Source organism: Protopterus annectens, chromosome 1.part0, assembly GCF_019279795.1.
Source record: "Protopterus annectens isolate FY-2018-M chromosome 1.part0, PAN1.0, whole genome shotgun sequence".
Taxonomy (NCBI): Eukaryota; Metazoa; Chordata; order Ceratodontiformes; family Protopteridae; genus Protopterus; species Protopterus annectens.
Window position 1 is genome coordinate 456809037 of NC_056725.1, and position 21176 is coordinate 456830212.

Here is a 21176-nt window from a genome sequence, read left to right on the forward strand (position 1 = left end):
CTTTTTAAAACATGCTTTCATTACAAAAAAAAGAAAGAAATTGTAAAAACTGTTGCACAACATGGCCAGCACATGGGAAGTACTCTTAATTTTTCCATGGTAGGAAGGTTTCTGGTGTAACCACCACAACAACCAGGTGGCAGCAGACAGCTTAAAACAGTGTGGATACTATGAGGAATGAAGATGACAGTCAAACAGATGTTATAAGTCATGGTCTGACTGCAAAAAGATGACACCTCTAATGTTCTGTCGCACAAGGTGTACAGCACAAAACCACAGAAACACCTTGACTCAGCTTAGGTGGGATTACTATGGTCACGCTCAAAAGGTGACTTACACACTAGTGCACAACTATCCACACCTAAGGACACTAAACCACGCTTCACTGGGCTAGATACTACCTACATTTTCCAGTTGTGGCTAAGGAGATGAAAGTGATAACACTACATTACAAAACAGTACTAACACTTGGCAGCAAGAGGCTCACCTTCAATTTTGGTTTTATACTGTGGAAAATGGTTGAGGACCCCAAGCTGTTTGTTCCAGTCAAATTCATTTCTCCAATAAGAGATAATTTTCTGGAGGTAGATAGGGTTGAAACCATAATGAAACCTGCTGTCCTCCAAAGATGTAAACAGTCGAACATGATCTAGGCGTTGAAAAAGGTCCTACAACAATAACAACAAAGCATACAAAATATTGTTAGAGTAAGCCAGCTATTACAATGTTGTCTGCCAAAAAAAAAACTTTCAAATAGTCACAAAGCTGCTATTTATAGCTGCCCATTACATATATTCATACACCCCACGGAGTTTACACTGCTAACAAATCAAAAATGTCTTCCAGTCCCCAGCACAGGCCCATGTCAGAGTACAACAGACTGTTTAAATCACCTCTCTTGAATCTTAAGGCAAGGAGGCAGCAGTCCAATCATACAAAAGGCATGGCCATCACAAAATAATCATTTAAGTATACAGTATGCCCATCACAAAATAATCATTTCAGTATGCAGTTATTTAATAAAGTTAAACAAGTACAGCAAGGGAATATTAAAGTAAAGGTTTATTCAATGTGCAGTCTAACTGTAAATATGTGACTTGTGAAAATCAGTGACAGGTATGATGTAAATGAATTCAACTAAAGAAAGCTGACCTTGAAAAACTGCAAGTCATAGGATATAACACAATAACTAAATGCTCAAATAAAAGGATTACTGCTGCAGGTCATTATTAAAATGAAAGGGATAAGCTGTAGGTAGATGTCAGTCTTCTGGCCAAATCAAATCTGAAAAGTACTGAGATATCTGGGTGGGGGGGTTACAGTTACTTCCTCATGCTGAGGGGCCATTAGGAAGAAGTCCAGTACTAAAGGAAACTGTAACTTGCACCATCATTTATTGTTTATACTGCTGGGGCCGGGAAGCAAGAGTGATATCTAACTAAAAGCTTAAAGATATCCCTTTGCCCTTCACAACAATAATAATAATAATAATAATAATAATAATAATAATAATAATAATCAATAAAAAGATAAATTATTTATTTGACTATGTGTCTTTATACAAGAACCACAGTGGGTCAAAGCCAGCAAATAACTAAGTACAATAAAAAACTATGGTTAAGCTCACACTAGATACAATATGCAGAACAGACTAAACATCTAGGCAGTACTGGAAGTGGGGCTCTGTAGTTATGATCCTTTTATTTAAACATGTATGGTTACAGCTCAGTTCTGTAGCATAGAGGGATAAATCCCTGACTACAACCTAGTCATATATCAGTGAGATGACTATCAAGAAACAGATACCTGGGACACTTTCTGTCCCAATTTGTTTTGAGTGAATGAAAAAAAAAAAGCTGTTGACGCTTTCTGAATGAACCTGTTCTGTGAAGGTAAAAACAATACTGTCTATGTTACATCCAGAGTAAATGGGAAAGAAGAGTGGAAGGGCTGATAAATATTTGCTTCAGCAGTTACTTTGGGAAGAAAGGAAGGATTTGTTCTTAAGAGTTACCCTGTCTTATGAAAAATCAGGTAAGGGGAAAAGGGAAGAAGAAAGAGCATGGAACTTGGTGGTTCTTCTTACTGAAGTAAAAGCAACTTGCAAAACAGTCTTCTAAGAAAGGTACCTGAGGTCTGCTGAGGAAGCAGTCTCTAAAGGAAGTTTGGTGACAGCCTCTAGTACAAAGTTCAGATCACAAGGTGGCACCGGCTCTTTAATAGGTAGGCCTAATAGAAAGATGTCTTTTTGAAAGAACTTGCAAAGTTTGTGAGATCCCAGACAGAGTTCCTGAAACCCAATGTGGAAGCTCAAAACAGCCACTAACTGCACTTTGATAGTGGAGAAGCTAAAAACTTGGGTCAAAGAGAAAAGCAAGAAAGTGTTATCTGCTATAGGAACAGAGAAGGGGTCAATGTTTTCTGGATTAGCTCATGACACAAATCCTTTCCATTTTCTCTGGTAAATCTTGCAAGTAAAGGGTTTCTAAGAGGCTGTAAGAATTCTGACGACCTCCTTAGAGAGAAAGAAACATCCTTAGCCATCACAGGAATTGGAGAAACCAAGCACTTAATTTCAAACTGTAGGTCTGGGTGAAGCTCTCTTGAGGGGTAAGTGACAAGGTCCAGGATTGGATCTAGGAGCCAAGAAGGCTCCCCTTAAGTGAGGCCTTGGAAGGGGAAACCAAATCTGTCTGGGCAAAAACGGGGCTATGAGGATGACTGTTGCCTTGAGCCTCATTGCTTTCTGCAGAAATCGGGATATCAGTGGAGGGGGTGGGTATGCATAACTGAGCCCTGGGGGCCATTGCTGAGGCAGGCCATCCTTTGATGGCTATTTCAGAGTGGGTTCATGGCAAAATAGTTGCTGCACTTGGTGTTGAGTGGGGTGGCAAAAAAGTGCCCCAAAGACTGAATACCACCTTGGCTATTGTTGGACTGAAGGGCCACTTGTAAGGCATTGGGAGATCCATGCTAAGCCTGTCTGCAAGGCAATTGAGTACCCCCTGAGATATGTGTATTGTTACCAGAAAAATGTGGGCGGTCAGCATCCACTGCCAGACCCTCATAGCTTCCTGTCATGAGGGACAGAACCTGTTTCCCTCTTGTTTGCTGACAAACCAGACTACTGTCATATTGCCTGTCTGTATAGAAATCCCACTCTAAGAAAATCTGTCATGAAGTTCCTGCAACACTAGGAGAACAGCCCTCAGCTCCAGAACATTTATGTAAAAGTTGGTCTCATTGTCTATCCAAAAACCTTGGAATATTCTCTTTTCGAAATGCCCCCCTACGAGCCTACCCTAACCAATGGGAGGATGCGATTGTGTTCACAGTCGCTATCCAGCCTGGATTTTGGAAAGACTTTCATTACTGAACCATTGCAGCCTGAAGCCACCACTGAAGATGCTTTTTGCAAGAGGCTGTGTAATTATGGTCTTGGACATAGGATGCAAACTTTGTGACCATTTAGCCTGCAGGAGCTACTGAAGGATTCTCAATTGAAAATGAGCAAATTCCGCCATCAGAACTGAGGATGCCATCAAGCCTAAGACTCTGAGGACTAACTGGGAAGTTTGTGAGCGAAAGAGTATTGACTGCAGATTGTAAAATCTGAATCCTTTCCTGAGGCAGAGACACGATAGAAAGGCTGGCATCGAAGTGACATCCTAGAAAGACTAACCTCAGTGTGGAGCTCATGGGATTTCAGTAAGTTTATAGAAATGCCTAGGAATTTGGAAAGATGTAGAAGATAATCCCTGGCCTTCTAGAGAGACTCCATCAATGCAGCAGCCAGGAACCAGTCATATAACTATGGGAAAACCTTGTACTGCTGATGCTGAAGATGAGCTGCTACGACAGACAATGCATGTGGTATACATCTTGGGGGCTGTGATGAGACCAGAAAACAGAGCTCTTAATTGTTAATGACTGGCCCCAATTCAGTACTGCACAAACCTCCTGGACTTCTTCACTATCTTTATGTGAAGGTAAGCATCCCGGAGATCCACCAAGTACATCCACTCATTCTCCCTGAGACATAGCAGAATTGACTGCACTGAAATGTTTTTTTTTTTTTTTTTTTTACGTAGGTGTTTAGAAGCCTAAGGTCCAATATAGGCCTGAATTCTTTAGATTTCTTTGGAACCAAAAAGAATTTCAAATAGAATCCTGACCCTCTCTGGTCTGTTGAGAACTCCTGGATGGCTATTTTGCAGGAAGAGAAAGAACCTCTTTTGAAGCAGCCCTTGCCTGAATGGGTGGAAATTTTGGCAATGGATAAAGATGTTGACGGAGAATAAAAATGGAATGAAACAGCCTCTGGACACAATAACTCTTATCCAACTGTCTTCTGTGATGGTGAATCATGATTTTGAGTGGAGGGAAAGATGACCACAGACTGCCTTGAAAGGCTTAATTATGCCCCTTCCCAGTTGATCTTTGTCTAGATGACAGGGAACAAAAGGGCTAAATGATCAGATGAGGACTGACGACTGCCAGGCAGTGGGGTCAAAGTGTGGGAAAAAAGCTGTATGGCTTGGGCATGTCACCTGGGTAACTCACATTTGTTGTGTTAAAAGAGGGTACTGTCATGTGAATTGCTACTGAGTTACTTGCATGGTGCTGGGGTTTGGATGTAAAAGTACAGAACCTACAAATGTTGGCAATGGGATGCAGAAGTCCAGGAAGTTATCCAAAAAAAAAAAAAAAAGAGTGCAGGAATAAGTTGGAGGCATAAAAGATGGACAAGACAAGCCAAAACAAACAGCCTAAGAGAAAAGTCACATTGACAAAGAAGAAGGTATCAGAGAAACTCTGCCATCTTCTGGAAAGTGAATCAACAGATATCAAAAAGAAACTCTATCAGGTTGGAAGCCAAACACAGCAGGATAAAGAAAATAGCATAGGCTATTCATAAGGGATGCCAGCACAACAATCTGTTCACTAGACCAGAGGACATCAAGGGAAGATGGAAGAGTACTTCTAGTAGTTTCTGAATGAAGAAAACCTCAAAGCATCTACACTGCCACATACACATCTAAGACAAAACAGGAAAGAGAACCCACTCCACAAGTAAAAGGAAAATTAAATCAGAGAAAATGTCAGACTCAGATGAAGTCAAGGCAGATATGATCAAGATGCTGGGTATGTTAGGGAATAAATGGCACCTGTGGGTACTCATCATGACAAAGGGTATCCCAGATGACAGGGGAATAAACATTTTAGTCCTAGTGCACAAGAACAAAGGGGACATTCACAATTGCAAGTAATACAATAAAGAAATACCAAACTACATGAAAGTGCAGGAGAGGGCGAATGGTATACAGATACACATAGCAGCACAAAGGAAGATGGGAAGTGAACAATATAGATTCAGATCAGGATGATGAACAACCGACTCAATGTCTGCAGTTAGAAAGACAGTGAAGAAGAAACTGGAGAAGATAAAAGAGTCCAACTGTCAGGCTACATACAAGGACAAAGTAACACAAGTATGAGCGCTTCAGGCTCAGAATGGGGTTCCTATTGGAAATGGATGTGCATTAGGATTCAACTCTGTGACAATACCTGTACATACTAGACTATATTAGCAAACAGGTCAGAGGGGACAGATCAACAAAGCTGCTGCATGCAGATGATGTGGCATTACAGGAAACTGAACAGGAACTTGAGCAAATGACAGCGGACTGGAATGCAAATGTGAAGAAACATGGGATGAAAATGAGTACAGACAAAACAGTGGGCATGGCAGCAAATTGGGGAGATCAGAAGAACCCATAAAATGAGGCAGAAGGGAAAATAATGAAAGAGGTCAACAGCGTCAATTAGCTCGGATGTATGGATGAGGAGAAAACTAATTTGAATGAGGAGGTTACAGCTAGAATCAAAGGTGTTGTAGGCAGCCAGCACAAAGTGTCATGGATAGTGAGTAACAGATGAATGTCAAAGAAGCTCAAACATAAGGTGTCCAAAACGTTGTTGTGACCAGTGTTTATGGCACAGAAACCTGGTCAGGGGAAGGCTGAGCAGCTGAGGAAGGTTGAGTGATGTAGATAAAATGTTCAAGACAGATAGTAGGATGCACACTGAGACAGATGAAGAATATTAGGGCATCATACTGGAAGCCACAATATCACTGATTGCAGAGAAGGTCAAGGAGTACAGGTTAAGGTAGGTTGCATTTGCAGGAAAGCAGAAGACAATTTGATAAAGCAGATTTTCAACAGACAGGTAGAAGGCAAGAGGAGACAATGAAATCCAGCCAAGAAGTGAATGGACTGCATGAGAGAAGACTTGTCACCATCAGGCATTACTTTTGAAGAAGGTACGAGAGTATCTCTAAATCAAGAAAGATGGCAACAGCTGATGTGCCATACTGACCCCATGTAAAAACATAAAAATGGGGACTGATGAAGGTGAGTACAGCACATAGGAGGCCTTCAATGTTTCACTACAGAATTCTTTTAGCATCTCAGCATATCTGAGTTTGTGTGTGTGTGTGTGTGTGTCTGCGAGTGTCTGTGTGTATGTTTTGTTTTTACAATGCTTGCTGACTTTCAGCCCCTTCTGATCAACTGTACCATTCATTCCTCTCATGGCAAGAGCTGTCCCTTGCTGATTTGTTCCCTGAAATGAGACAATGCTGTTATTCTGGCAACTATCAGGGCTTTTCTAACCCCACCCCTTGGTAAATGAAGTGAGATCTGCTTCACCACAAAACACCCAGCTATGCCCTATTCCAGCTTTTGCATGCTTCCAGAACAGGACAACCATCACTAGTTTGCCTGGACCAAGTTCACATCCCCATTTTATGTTCCTACGCATTGCCAGCAAGCCATCACCTGCATGATGGCAACTGGTCAACAGGAATACCCCTTCTCCTACGGTATGTATGCCAGCATCTGCCTCTACCACCCACCCTCCTCCACCCTACTGTTCCAGTACTTGAACTTGGGTCATCTGGTTCGCAGTCAGTGCTTTTTTCTATCAACCATGTGGTTTGTGATGTTTGAATTCATTTTAAGTACCTGCATCTGTCCCATACATGCAAGTAACAACAGACGGCTGTTAGTGAGCATAATGAAGCTGTTACAGTGCCTCAAGGTACCTTGTGCTAGTATACTGGAGACAGAAGAAGTAAGCATAGACTATATTCCTGTGGCATACATATGTCTTATAGTCATGCACAATAAGTTCATAGGAGTTACAGAGCTGCTGAAGTCTGAGTCATAAGCAGTGTTACCAGACACATGGGGCTCCACTGGGATAGTGGCATAACAGATAGCTGATGGGTACACTTTGATCAAACAGTAGGGCAAATTATGTTCACAGACAGCAGAGAGTTATTTGAACATTTACTGGCACAGAGCAGCAGATAAGGCATTTCACCTTCTTGTCACACCACTGTGACAGAATCTAGTCTATCTGGGCATATATTATTTCACAGTCTGTCTTCTGGTCTATTTCAGGATGGCTAAAACACTTAGTGAGAATGGATATGATGCATTTTCTTGACTTCTTCAAGGACTAGAACCTAGATCTGTTAAAATTATATGTAATAGTTTCACATCCTGCTAGATGGACTAGTGGCTCATCACTTGTCATCTGAAACAACTGGGAGAAACAAATTTGCCATGGTTCATAGGTTCGTACTAGGCTATCTGCCCTAGGGCATTTATAAGCCTAGCCAGAGTGTGTGTGGCTTTCACCACCCCTTAGGATGAGAATACTATGCCCATTTAGGGTTTAGTTTAATGTGCCTCTGTCTAGTAGTGACACAGAGATGACCCCCGGGGTAAACCTACGATCTCCCATCCACTCGTCAAGACTTCTCTTGAATAGAGTTAGTGAGGGGCTCTGCCTAACATGGATTGGGATTCTGTTCCAGAGTGTAGGGAGCCTCTGGGTTATGAATCTGTCCCTCCAGCATGTCCTATTTATTTCTGTGTTGAGGTTTAAGTCTCTTGCTCTCGTGGCTCTGATGGATTTGGATTTTTTGAGGTGGAGCATGTCCATTAATTCCGGATTGGACATGGCCTTGTAAGTTAGGCACAGGTCACCTCTGAGTAGGCGGTATGCGACTGAATAGAGCTGGAGTTTTTTCAGTCGGGCAGCATATGACATATGTTTAAGACCCTTTATCCTCTTGGTTTGGAACTTTTGGGGTCTTTCCAACTGCTGCAGGTGTCGGGTAAGATACATCCCAAATGGGGCATTGTACTCAATCATTGGCCTAATAAGAGATGAGTACAGGGGCACAATGACCTCACTTGATCTAGATGTGAAACCCTTCATGATAAGGTGGGCAATATAGAATGTCTTCCTAACCACTTTGGCAATGTGAGTGTCAAATGAGAGGTTACTGTCAACCTGGGTCCCTAGGTCCCTGATTACCTCTTCCAGATTAATGGATTACCACCTATGTGGTAATTTGTGGGTACCTTGTTTTTCCCAAAGGGTATGACTATACATTTTTTGGCGTTAAGCTTTAGGCCATGGCTCTGGCACCAATTATCCGTTTCTATGAGTCCTCTCTGAAGGATGTTTGTGTCCGCTGGAGTATCAATTATGGCGCCTAGTTTGCAGTCATCTGCGAACTTTGTCAGCCACAATCCTCCTATGTTTGCCTGTACCTCTGAAAAATAAATGTCATTTTCAGAGGTATGAGGATGAGTTCTGCTCTTTCTTTTCTTACCTTAAAGAGTAATTTTATAATAAGAAAAATTACAGAAAAGCATAAAGAAGACACTGACTCCACTTGACTGAAAATGCACTGACTGTCAATGCCTAAGAATGCAGTGTCTTGGGGGAAATGTGGTGGTCTGCTAATGCAACTGGGTCTGCAAAAATGCTGTCTGGTGAATCCCCTAAGTGATTCAGTTGAAATGCAAAAAGAGTGAAAGGAGGGCACAATTTCTTGCAATGTACAATAAAGATTTCCTGTCCAACATTCTTGGATTTTCCTGTTCAACATGTATTCATTCATGGGCAGCCATGACTTGTATGCACACAGTATGTTCTGTTGACTGCAGCTGTATATTTAAGTGAAGGCTGAGCTTTGTAGCCACGAACCAAGCCATGATATCTACCTACATATAACAGTAAGACTAACATTTTCCTCATCCAATGTTGCACATCACTGTGAAATTGTCTTGTCATAGTTTATACAGTTCCTGTCTTCAAAAATGACTAGAAGGCTAGCAGGGCATATATGCATGACCATCACTTCCTTGCAACTGCATTTCTTCATCTGTTCCATTAATGAAGAATCCTAGGCCTGAAACTGCTGGAAGTTGGGGCTCAGGTGTCTGCTGTCAGACTCTTTTCCATTTCATGGGTGGGATGGGGCATTGGGGAGGCATGGACTCCTGCAGACCTAGAAGTACACCAGTGTAATTCTCCAGTTACTGCCAGGTTCAAGAGCAGCAACTGGTCAATGTGCACGTGTGTGTGTGTGTGTGTGTGTGTGTGTGTGTGTGTGTGTGTGTGTGTGTGTGTGTGTGTGTGTGTGTGTGTGTGTGTGTGTGTGTGTTGATTCCAGGTGCTCTTTAGGCACCTCTGAATCTTTCTCATGTGAAGTCAGGCATTTGGTATCAACAACACAGGATGACATAAACCCCAGTATAAGGATGTTTCTGCATTGAAATGGTAAAGAAAAAATAGAATAAATGCCCTTCATCAGCTTATCTGTTCTGAGGTAAAGAGACAATGCCCCTTCTGGTATCCTGAATGGCCATAAAAGTTTATTTTCTGTTACCAGCGTTAGACCAAAATTATGTGCATTCAGTGAAATTTTTAAGCTCTCAATATACTGCATTGGAAAACATTACGTCTTCTGGAGTTTGGAGACTGACTGGTCTTGTATCAATCAGACTAACAGTAATTATGAACCATGTTCAGTTCTATATGAACAAATACAGCTGTCACATATTTGGTGAAAACTTTGAGTACAGTAAAAACGCCAAATAGTAAGGAGATGAGCAGGTAGTGAGAGTCTTCCATCTTGAATCTGAGAAATTATGAGCCCTGTGAATGGGGATGTATAACAAGACATCATTCATGCCTGTGGTGAAGAAGAAGCAAGGGCTGTAAAGACAGCAACTGTTTGAACCTAACAAGTTTACGATGGCTTTGCACTAAATCTCTCTCACTGTTTTTTTTTTTTTTTTAATTTAGAATGATCTTGATTAATACCCTCTTCCTTACTCTCTCTCTAAAGCAAGAATCCTTTCATTGCTTAATTATGGGAAATGCATACTGTCTCCGGCCTTTGGGTATAGAAAGAATGCCTTCAGAGGGGAAATTTAAAAAAACTCTGTGATGTATCCAGTGGACACAACTTTCCTCACTCTTCTCAATGAGATCAAGCAAAAAACAATGCTGTTTATGAAGTGAAAGTTTCACACCTCAAGATGGAGAAGACATGTAGAAAGAGGATCTACCAAGCAGTTATCACTACAAAAACTGCAGCTATTGTAGAGAGAGATCTGTCCCTGGCTTCTGAACCATGCCTGTCAAGGCTGACCTTTTTTATCCCTTCTGGATTTCTTCTTTTTTCAGGAATTGTATAAACAGTCTTTTCTGCTAATAGTTGTTTAGGTTTCCTATAAAACACAAGCACAGATTGCTAGTTTCCTAGATATTTAGGGGACAGGAGATGGGACAGTAATTAATTTATTCATGCCTGCCAGCAGTTATTTAATGAGGTCTCAAATTCCTGACTGCGAACAGGCTGGGAAGCAACTGCTTGGATTACAGAGTCACAGTAAATTTAAATGTGAGGCAAAAAACTTTTAAACTGAACAAGTGTTGCAGCTTTTTGTCTTACTTGTTCAGGTAAAACATTTTCTTCACATTTAAATTGCTTACTTGTGACACTGAATGCAATGAATTCAGTACCACAATAAGTTATACTGAAACCAAAGCAATATGTAAGGTGTGCCTTGAAAGGCTTGTAGGGATGAATGAAACAAAGTGTTCCTCACAGCTAGTTCGCAGGTGAAATATGGAATACATCATGATTGGTGTTCAGGGCATGACTGACTTAATGGACCACATTATTTTCTTTCTCTCCTTTATAGTTTTTCAAAGCTCTCCTGAAAAGTAGCCACAAAAAATATTTATTTTTTTGCCTAATGACACTGAGTTGCTGACCATTCACATCATCTGGAAAAGACAATATGCATGATTAGGAATGCCTCCTAAGCACAGGGTCTCAAGAAAGTTGATTTGGTCATTCCTGTGATGATGGTATGAAGTCCCCAAGAATTAACTTAGGCCAACTGTCAAGTTGCCTGCAGTGCCTATTTGTTCCCTGTCACCAGGGTGATCACAATCCTTGTCATATCCATCACAGAGGCAGCTATCGGGAGTGTTTCTACTATGGTCCTAAACTTGCTCTTGGTGGCTGATGTGGACACCCACAGCATAATGGAGGTTTCCTAAACACTCCCCCAATGTATGTATTCTCACACACACACACACACACACACACACACACACACACACACACACACACACACACACACACACACTCCATGAGGACTACCATCACTGGCTTGGGATTATTAAGCCCAGATCCTCTGATCCTGCCACTAGTGCCATGCAAGTCTCCACTTACAAGGAAGTTATCAAACAACAAAAAGTAACAACTTCCTCCCCATGACAGACAAGCAGGATAAGCCACTCCTTGCCACTCTCCCTAGCTTGGCTCTTTCAGTGCCACAGTTATTAACTGAAATCGGGTCATCTGGGTCATAGTCAGAGCTTTATCCCTCTACACCACCGAGAAGGGCTCACACTTCATTACATGCTTTCCTCTTCCATCAGTTTGAGAAACTTTGCTATTGATCTTCCTTTAACAGTGATATTGGCAATGCCTTGAGCCAGATGATTTTTTAGAAAATGTTGCACGGTATTTCACCACATGTATTTCATAAAAGATGACCCTAATGTTCAGGATGGTAAAGTACACACCTTCTTGCCAAACCTATCTAAGATTACGCTCTCCTTGACATTCAGCATTGTGTTCAGGCATTGCACTACTCTGAACTCTCTAACAGCTTTCAATGAAATAACATCTGGGTCATCTACTATAGTTGACATGCATGTTAACACTGCTCTTGCACTCAGTACACTATGTCTCCTTCAGAACCAGGTGCTGGAAGTCAGATTCTAGCCTGACTAGAGGTGTAAATCACCTGAAGAACAGCTTGACTAGTGATGTAAACTTCCTGGAGATGACAACAGGACTCCATAACCAGGTCCCAAACCATTACAGTTAGCCTGCATAGCATGTTCAGTACCTAACCATTAAATGTATGCCTTTAAGAGAGGGGACAGCTTCTTAAAGTAGCATTCACAGTGTTCTTTCATCAAATTAATGAGACCACAAATATTGCATCCACTGGTAGGGAACCAGAAGAGGGAGAATCCTAATCATGCAGAATTAACTGTATTGGCACTGTAACAAATGGGTGTCACGATGATCAGTACATACCATATAAGAGGATGAGTTTCCAGCCTCCATGAGGTATGACATACATCTTTCTGTAGCCACATTGACAGTTATAGTTAGATATACATACATTCAATCTTATTTGTGTTTATATATGTATATACATATATAAATATATATATAATATATGGTATATAATGCTATAGAAACCATGGGTTGAAAGTTCCTTTCACTGAAGTGAAAAAAGCTTGTATGGGTGACCGAAAATCAGCACAAACTGGCTTGTTTGTTGATGCAAGATCGCTTTACAGCAGCGACTGGTGAATTTGCACTTTCCTCACTACAGTGCTATCTCAGAATTACTAAACAGAATTATCAGGGGGTGTGGTGGTACAGTGGGGTTTGTCCCCTTATAAAAACATCTTTCAAAAAAAAAGTTTTTTTGGTAAGTTGTACTTTTGAACAGCTGTGTACGATTAGTTTGAGTCTGATATTTTGCTTGGTTGAGCCAGCGGCATATAATCATATATACATATTAATATAGAGAAAGACAGACATAGATATGTATGTATACATATTAATACAATGTTGTAGTATGTTACAATAATCATTTTAAATTAACTCTAAACACAGCATAGCATTTTAAAATAAACATATGATCATTTGTACACAGTCAAAAGATGTTTTAGTGCACACAACTTTTCAGTGCTTTTCCAGGATCAGGTCTTGAAACTCTCTATGTATCTGGTTTCATTGGTGGCTCTTCATATCTGGAGAATGTAATAGGGCTGTTAACCTGACACTAGAAGAGGACTTTATTTTCTTACTGGACAAATGAACTTCCATCTGGGATGGTTCTTGATGCAGTATAGATTTTCCTGGATATACAAGTAGAGAAGTCTCTCTCTCCTTTCTCCTGATTATTACAGTTCCAGCATCTGTATTTTTTTATGATAGCATTGATATAATACTCCTAGCTCTTCTTCCTGGATCTTCAATATATTTGTTTTGAACAAATGTCTGCAGTTTCATCTTTACATCTTTACATCTTCCCCATGAGCAACAAAGGGTTTTGGTACCAACTGTTTGACCAACTACTTCAACTTAAGGCTGTAAATGTTACATGTGTTTTATGTACTTGCTTCACTTCTACTGCTAGTAAATTTCTGTAGTCCTCTGTAGTTTGGATCATAGCAATATTTCTGTCTCGTCTGATTATTTTGAGGTATTTCTTTATTTCATATTGATGCTATAACACAAATGTACATAATTTGCCTTTTGACCTTCTTCCCATAAACAATCAAACTGATGTGAGACTGAGTTCTTGCAAAGGAGTAGTACATTTCAAAACTGTGAGATGACAATCTGTACAGGCTTTGCTACTACTCTTGCTCATATGATCTTCAGTGTTTGGATAATTCTCTCCACTTGTCTCTCTTCATCACAGTCTGCTGGGCTTGTAATAGCTTTTGAATGCACAGTCATGAAATAAATTGTATATTTATTTTGTAAATTCCTTTTATCATGAAGACCATTATCAAATATGATACTGTTAGGTATCCCAGTCTGAAGAATTCAAGACTGTAATGCATTAATGTCCCTTGCTCTTATTGCATCTGTCAATTTGATTATTTCAGCAAACTAATAATAAAAGTCTACTAATATAAAAAACATGGCTTCTTTGGACAGGAACAAATCTGTACTCACTCAGTTACCAAGTACTGCATTCACTAAAATCTCTTCCTCTGGATTTTTGTTACTGTATGCACTGCTGAGGGCATCACTTAGTACTACCTACTCTGTATGAGTCACATTCCTGGTTAGTACATTACCCCTCTTCTTCTTCTTATCTTATTTCACAAGAGACTATTATTTTGTCTGAACATCAAGCCCCAGACATTACTTAATTCTAGTACCAAAACAATGGGCAAGCGTTCGGAAGTAAACCAGTAACCAAAAAAGGAATGCTAAACGCAGGACACCATGGAGTATGGTAAAAATAAGAATCACTGATCACAAATAGGATAATTTATGAATCCAACTTAAATAAAATGTTAACCACTTTCGTCCCTAATCATGGGACTTCATCAGAACATGAAAACATTCTGATGAAGTCCCATGGTTAGGGATGAAAGTGCTTATTTTATTACAGTTGGATTCATGAATTTCCTATTTGTGGTCAGTGATCATTATTTAATTCTATCTTTCCTGGATGAAAAATAAAGCCACATTTCTTTCCTTACAGATATTTTCTGGTCAAACCATCTTCTCTCTATAACTTGTTTCAATTAATGTATTTCTAAGTCAGTGTCAGCACACTTCTGAATTATTTAACTTTTTACTGGCACTAATAACTGAAGTATTACTCAAAAGGATTTCCAATTCTTCTTCTAACAATACTTTATACTTCTTTGGTAAATATGGTCTATCCAAAGTATCTGCCAAGTGCAATTCCTTGCTTGGCCTGTACTTCACTTTCAGATCACAGGTCTGTAGGTTAGGTACCATCCAGTGCAGTCCCAGAGGTATCTTGTACAGAGACCTTCTGAATACACTTTGCAAGGGTATGTAGTATGGCTTCACTTGAATGTCTTTAATAGAAACATTTTCATGGAATTTTCTCAATTCATACATTACTGTTCACAGTTCTTTTTTTTAATGAGCATAATTTGCATATTTGTGAATGCTCTTTTAAACATCTTCATTAAATTATTGCTTAAGACATAGGTAAACACACATTAACAGGAAAGAAAACAAACCATATTAACATTTTTCCATTTATATACATTACTTACCAGATATTGTCTTTCTTTGTACCTGTCATCAGCCCATTACATAAATTGCTGAAATCCTGCCTTCCCTTAAACCTCACTACTCCCCCTCCTGAACATTAGTCTGCATGTATTGCTCCCACAATTTCCATTTATTTCTATTTAATTTCCTCCTTCCCTTTTCTAAAGATCCCTCTTATAGTTATTTTACATCTTTTATAATATTCAATACTTCAAATATGGTTTAGACTTTGATTTCCATTTTCTAGTAATTGCTTTTTCTGCAGTGAACAGAACTAAACTTAATGAGACCTTACAACATCTAGACAATTCAGATCCTGTGTCTCAGCCCGCAAGAATCATTTCCTTAGTTATAGCCATTTGATTGCTTAATATTTCGGTACTCTGTAGGAAATTATTACAAATCTGCCAATGCATTACACTCCCAAAACACGTTCCCACTTATATCTGTCTTCCCCATTACACTTTCAACATTTACTATCTAACTGAGGAAAAATTCTTTGAAGTCTGCTTAGGGTATAACAATACCTATGCAAACATGTCTAAGGAAAGATCCTAAAAGTTCTGTACTTTGTTGCTGCAAACTTGGGAGTCATACATATTCCTCTCATTGCTCTCTTGTAAATTGATATTCCAATCTCTCTTCCCAACCTTTTTTAACTTCCTTTGATTGATTGTTATAATTATCATGCAATATGTTACATGCCCTACTAATTATCCCTTTTTAATGGCAGATTCTGTTCTAGATTCAAAACAAAAAATTCTGCCAGAGTAAGTTCTTCACTTAAGACTTCCCTACCACTTTCTCTTTGCCTATAATCTATCAGTCTCTAGTGGGGAAGATAGACTCTAGCCTGCAGTCTAAACTTATTACCTGTCCTTCTCTAGTCATTTTTCTGTGCATCCAAAATCCCACACTCTGTTTATTTCCCACTTTGAATTATAACCTGCTGCTTGTGTTATATATATGAGTCTTACATGTGTACCTGTAAAACATCCCTTCAATAAGGCAATCCTGAAACACCTTGTTCTTTTGGAAGGATCAACTTATCCAGCTTAACTGTTGCCCTCATACCCCCCCCCGATCAGTTCCATCAGCTCTTTATTACTGTCCACAATATATTCTTTGGATGATAAAAATATGCCTGACCTGTATTTAAAGCTAAAGGGACTAAAATATTTTCACTGATTGTATCTTACTTTCCATATCTATAAACAAGGACTTCCAGTTTCTTAGTTTTTGTATTCATAGGTTCATAGGTAGGTACTAGGCTATTGGCCCTAGGGCCCATACAAGCCTAGCCAAAAAATGTACCCTGGCTTTCGCCACCCAAGAAAATTACTTTCCTGTGCCCCTGTTGAGCAGAGCCACAGAAGTGATCCCCGGGGTGAATTTCCTATTTCCCATCCAATCATCAAGATTTTTCTTGAAGAGTGCTAATGAGGAGCTCTGTTTGACATAGATAGGTAGTCTGTTCCAGAGTATGGGAAGTCTCTAGGACAGGAATCTATCCCTCCAGCATGTTCTGTTTATTGTGGTGACAAGGTTAAGGTCCCTAGAGCGTGTAGCTCGGAGGGATTGGGATTTCTTTAAGTGGAGCATGTCCAACAGCTCTGGGTTTGACATAGCTTTGTATGTTAGGCAGAGATCACCCCTGAGTAGGCGATATGCGATGGAGTAAAGCTGTAGTTTTTTGCGACAGTCTGCATAGGGCATCTGTTTGAGGCCAGTAATTCTCTTTGTGAGGTATTTCTGTGGTCTTTCTAGTTGTTGAAGATGTCTTGAGAGGTACATACCAAAAGGGGCGTTGTACTCTATAATGGGTCTAATGAGTGATGAGTAGAGGGGAACAATGACTTCTTTTTTTCTGGATGAGAATCCTTTTGTGATGAGATGAGCCATGTAGAAGTATTTCCTGACCACTGTGGCGATGTTATCAAAGGAGAGACTACTGTCCACCTGTGTCCCAAGGTCTCATCACATTTTTGGCATTAAGTAGACTACCAGCTATGTGGTAGTTCATGGGTACAGAGTTTTTACCAAAGGGGATGACAACACACTTTTTGGCATTGAGCTTCAGGCCATGGCTTTGACACCAGGTATCTGTCTCAGTGAGGCCCTTTTGTAGTTTGTCCACCTCGTTAGGAGTTTCGATTATGGCTCCTAGTTTGCAGTCATCTGCAAACTTTGTTAATAAAGACCTTCTGTGTTGGCCTGCACTTCAGAGAAGTAGATACCAAACAGGAGAAGACCCAGGACTGAACCCTATGGTACTCCACTTGTCACTGGTCTGATGTCGGATTTGGAATCCGCTACTTTCACAGTGTGGGTTCTGTCCGTGAGCCAGTTGGCAACCCATCTTGTGACATAGGGATTTATACCTAGTTTAGTGAGCTTATCTATAATTCCAGAGTGGAGGATGGTGTCGAAAGCCTTGGTGAGATCTAGATAAGCTGTGTGAACCATTTTACCCTCATCTATGGCTTCGGTGACTGCTTCAAAGAAGTCAATCAGGTTTAGGAGACATGATCTGCCTTTTACAAATCCAAACTGAGTAGGGTCCAGAGTTTGGAGATTACCAATGTCTTTGTTTATGAGTTCCACGATGATACGTTCCATGGCCTTGCAGACCAGGCTCATCAGGCTAATGGGGCGGTAGTTCCAAGGGTCCGTCGTGGCTCCCCCTTTGTGGAGTGGGATAACTGTCGCGGTGCACCATTCAGTGGGTACAAAGCCTGAGGTGAGGCTATGATTGAACATGGTACTTAGGTAGGGTGCCAGTTCATTCTGTAGTTCGTGTAGAACGCAGCCTGGGATATTGTCAGATCCAATGGATGCTGTGTTCTTGGCTTTGGAGAGTGTGTTTTTTACCTGTGCAGCCGTGATTATAGGAACTTTGCATTCTTCCGGTATAGAGATGGGCCCTCTAGGGGGTGAGAGGGGGGTAAAGTTAGCACTGAACCTATCTGCTAGGATGTTGGCAATATCAGTTGGTTCTGTATATTTAGTGCCATTATGCTGTAACTCAGAGCAGATCTGAGTGTTCCCATTTAGATTCTTGACATAGCTATAGAATGCTTTGTGGTTGTCTTTAGAGTCAGTGGCAGTTTTGTTTTCATAACTAGCTTTGGCGGATTTTATGAGGGATCTCAGCTTCTTACTGAGGTTGACCAGGGAGTTCCTCCAGTCATGGGATTTTACTCTTTTTTGCAACAGTTTCTTTCTTCTGTTGTAGAGTTTGTTTATGGCAGAGGACCACCAGATTGGCTTCCTTTTTTTGGAGGATAACATCTTGGTTCTATTAGGGATAGCACAGCATGATCCATGCACTCGTGTAACTGCTTATAAAGTGCATTTGTGTAGGATTCAGCAGTCATACCTCTATTGTCCGTCTGCATGGGTGTCATGAAGTTTGCCACCTCTGTCTTAAGAAGTGTGAAGTTGGCTTTTGAGAAGTTTTTTACGATGGTTTCCCTAATTGGGGCTGGGGGTGGGATGTGGATGTCTAGGCTGATTAGCTTGTGGTCGGATCTGACCAACGAGGAATTGACCTCTGGTGTGGAACACCGGTTTCCCATGTTGCTAATGACCAGGTCTAGGATATTGCTGCCCCTGGAGGGGGTCTGAATAAGTTGATCCAAGACGTTGGAATTTATGAATTCTAGAAAATGTTGAGCAAAAGAGTTAGTACATGAGTAGTTTTCCCAGTTAATGGTGGGGTAGTTGAAATCGCCCATTATTAGGGTGTTGAGTTGTACCCTAATACTTTCCAGTGTATCAAGAAATGAGGAGTGTGAATCCTGGGGCATGGTGGGGAGTCTGTAGCAAGCTACAATTTGGACTGCGGTCTTGTCCAGAGTTAGTTGCACTTGGATAATCTCGTATGCATTATGCTGTGCAACTAGCCAATATAGACATAAACACTTTACAATCATGGCTTAAAGTTGAAATTGGTCTATATGAAGCTGGGTCTGATGGGTCTTTACCTTACTTAGGTAACACAGCCAACAAAGCTCTACTGAAAGTTGTTTGTGCTCCCCCCTTTAAAATGCTGTTAAAAATCTTCTAGACCTTTATCACTTTCTTTGTTCATAACTTCTAAACTTTCACAGGAATACCATCTGTTGCTGGAGACATTCCTGTAGGCTGATTATACATCACCATTTTTATCTCATTTCCTCCTACTTAACTGTTAGTTATTGAGCCTCATCTATCTCTACCCTTGGCATAATTAAGTCTTCCATAAATATTTCCATTTGTGTTCTTTCTTGATTTCCATATTTCTCTCCTTTGTACAAATTTTCATAAATTTTCCAAAACATCTCTAACACCTCTAATGGACCTCTGGTTCTTTTTGCTTTTATGGGCTCCTTAAGTTTGGCAACAACCCTTTCTACGGTCTGTTGTCAAAGTCACTGTGCTAAAAGTTGTGTGCTGGAGTTATCAGAAAACAGTTGTTTAACAGCAATCTTTCCAAACTCATACATATTATCCAGATACTCAATTTTCTACATAGCACTCTACATTTGCACCTCTCCCTGTTTTGTGAAATTCCCAATTATTCTGCAAAGCTTTAACCTTTCTCAACCCTCTAAGAAATTCCTATTACCTCTTAACCACATCTCTTTACTTTTTATTTCTTTTTTTTTTTTCATTTTTATCCCACTCACTAGTTATAACTTCTGAAGACAGTTCTAGCTTGCTAATAACTTTCAAATAATGTCCACGACCCATTCCTTAAATTCCACCTCTAACAGGTAGGTGAGAAAGTGCAAAGTGCCAGGGTCTTATTTTTACTTCAGTACCCTGCATTTTTATCTCAGTTTTATCAGTGCATGATCTGAAAAAGTTATTGGATGCGAATCGAAGCTTTTAATTAAATGCACATGTTCCAGTGAAATATAATTTCAATCTAGTCTAGCCAAGGTACTGTACTTTAGGGAATAATATGTAAATTCTGTCCAAGGTCCTAGTACTGAATTCACATCTTCCATACCAAATACTGTCATAAATTTCTTCGGAAATCTACCCTCTTACTATATGTTCCCTTCTAGGTCACCTTGATAATCCTCACTATTTCCAATCAAGTTCCAGTCCCAACTATAATATTCCCTGCTAAAAGCTGATCACTTATTCTGAAATTTTCTTAAGTTCCATAACAGCAGTTTTTGGTGGAATATAAATACATGTCAACATAATCCTCCTCCTTTGGCAATATCCTCTTACTACCACAAATGTACCACTGTTGTCTTTTTTAATTCTTCTATCACTACTGGTGCCCCTCTAGCAATTAGTACAATTACTCCCCATTTCCTTTGTCCTTGATATTCTGCGGAATATCCATCCTGAAATTCCTTTCTTTGTCAAATTCACATGCTCATTTCTTTCCAAATGTGTCTCCTACAGCATTGCTATTTGCATTCTGCATTTCTTAATATAATTCAATATTACTTCCTTTTTGTGTATATCTGTAAGGTCATTTATGCTCCAATATAATATGGACAGTGTAGCCATTATAAAAAAAAGCTTTTGGTCCCAACAATTATACATGACATTTTCAATGTGTATTTTCAACTTTTGTGTTATATGCACACACTAATATTTGGCAAGCTGACCTTTTATACAGTTGTTTCTTCTCATCAACATTGAACCTATCTCACAGTTTTCAAGACTTTTTGTTTTAATTAAATCCCTGAAAAAACTAAAAACATTTTCAGAAGCCCCCATCCCCATTAACTTAGAACAAACTCAGAAAATTGTGTAAATCTTCAAAGAATGAAGTTTAACCATTCACATAGGAGCAACTGGCATGAACTGACAGCTGTATCCACAGGCATTACCTTAAATTAAGGTTATCCAGGGCAAAGGGCATGCAAGAGCCTGTGTCCCCACTGACACTGATTGTTGTCTGTTCTTGTCTTATCTC

At 40.0% G+C, this 21176-nt stretch overlaps 1 protein-coding gene across 2 annotated transcripts in view; it reads right to left on the minus strand.

Moving 5' to 3' along the window:
- The window catches only part of LOC122792842 (epoxide hydrolase 1-like), a 1170497-nt gene that overhangs the window by 575342 nt on the left and 573979 nt on the right, over positions 1-21176 (minus strand). For both annotated transcript variants that reach the window (XM_044060405.1, XM_044060411.1), the window contains one exon: positions 488-668. In XM_044060405.1, coding sequence (XP_043916340.1) covers positions 488-668 — 181 coding nt within the window. The remainder of the gene's footprint in view (positions 1-487; positions 669-21176) is intronic.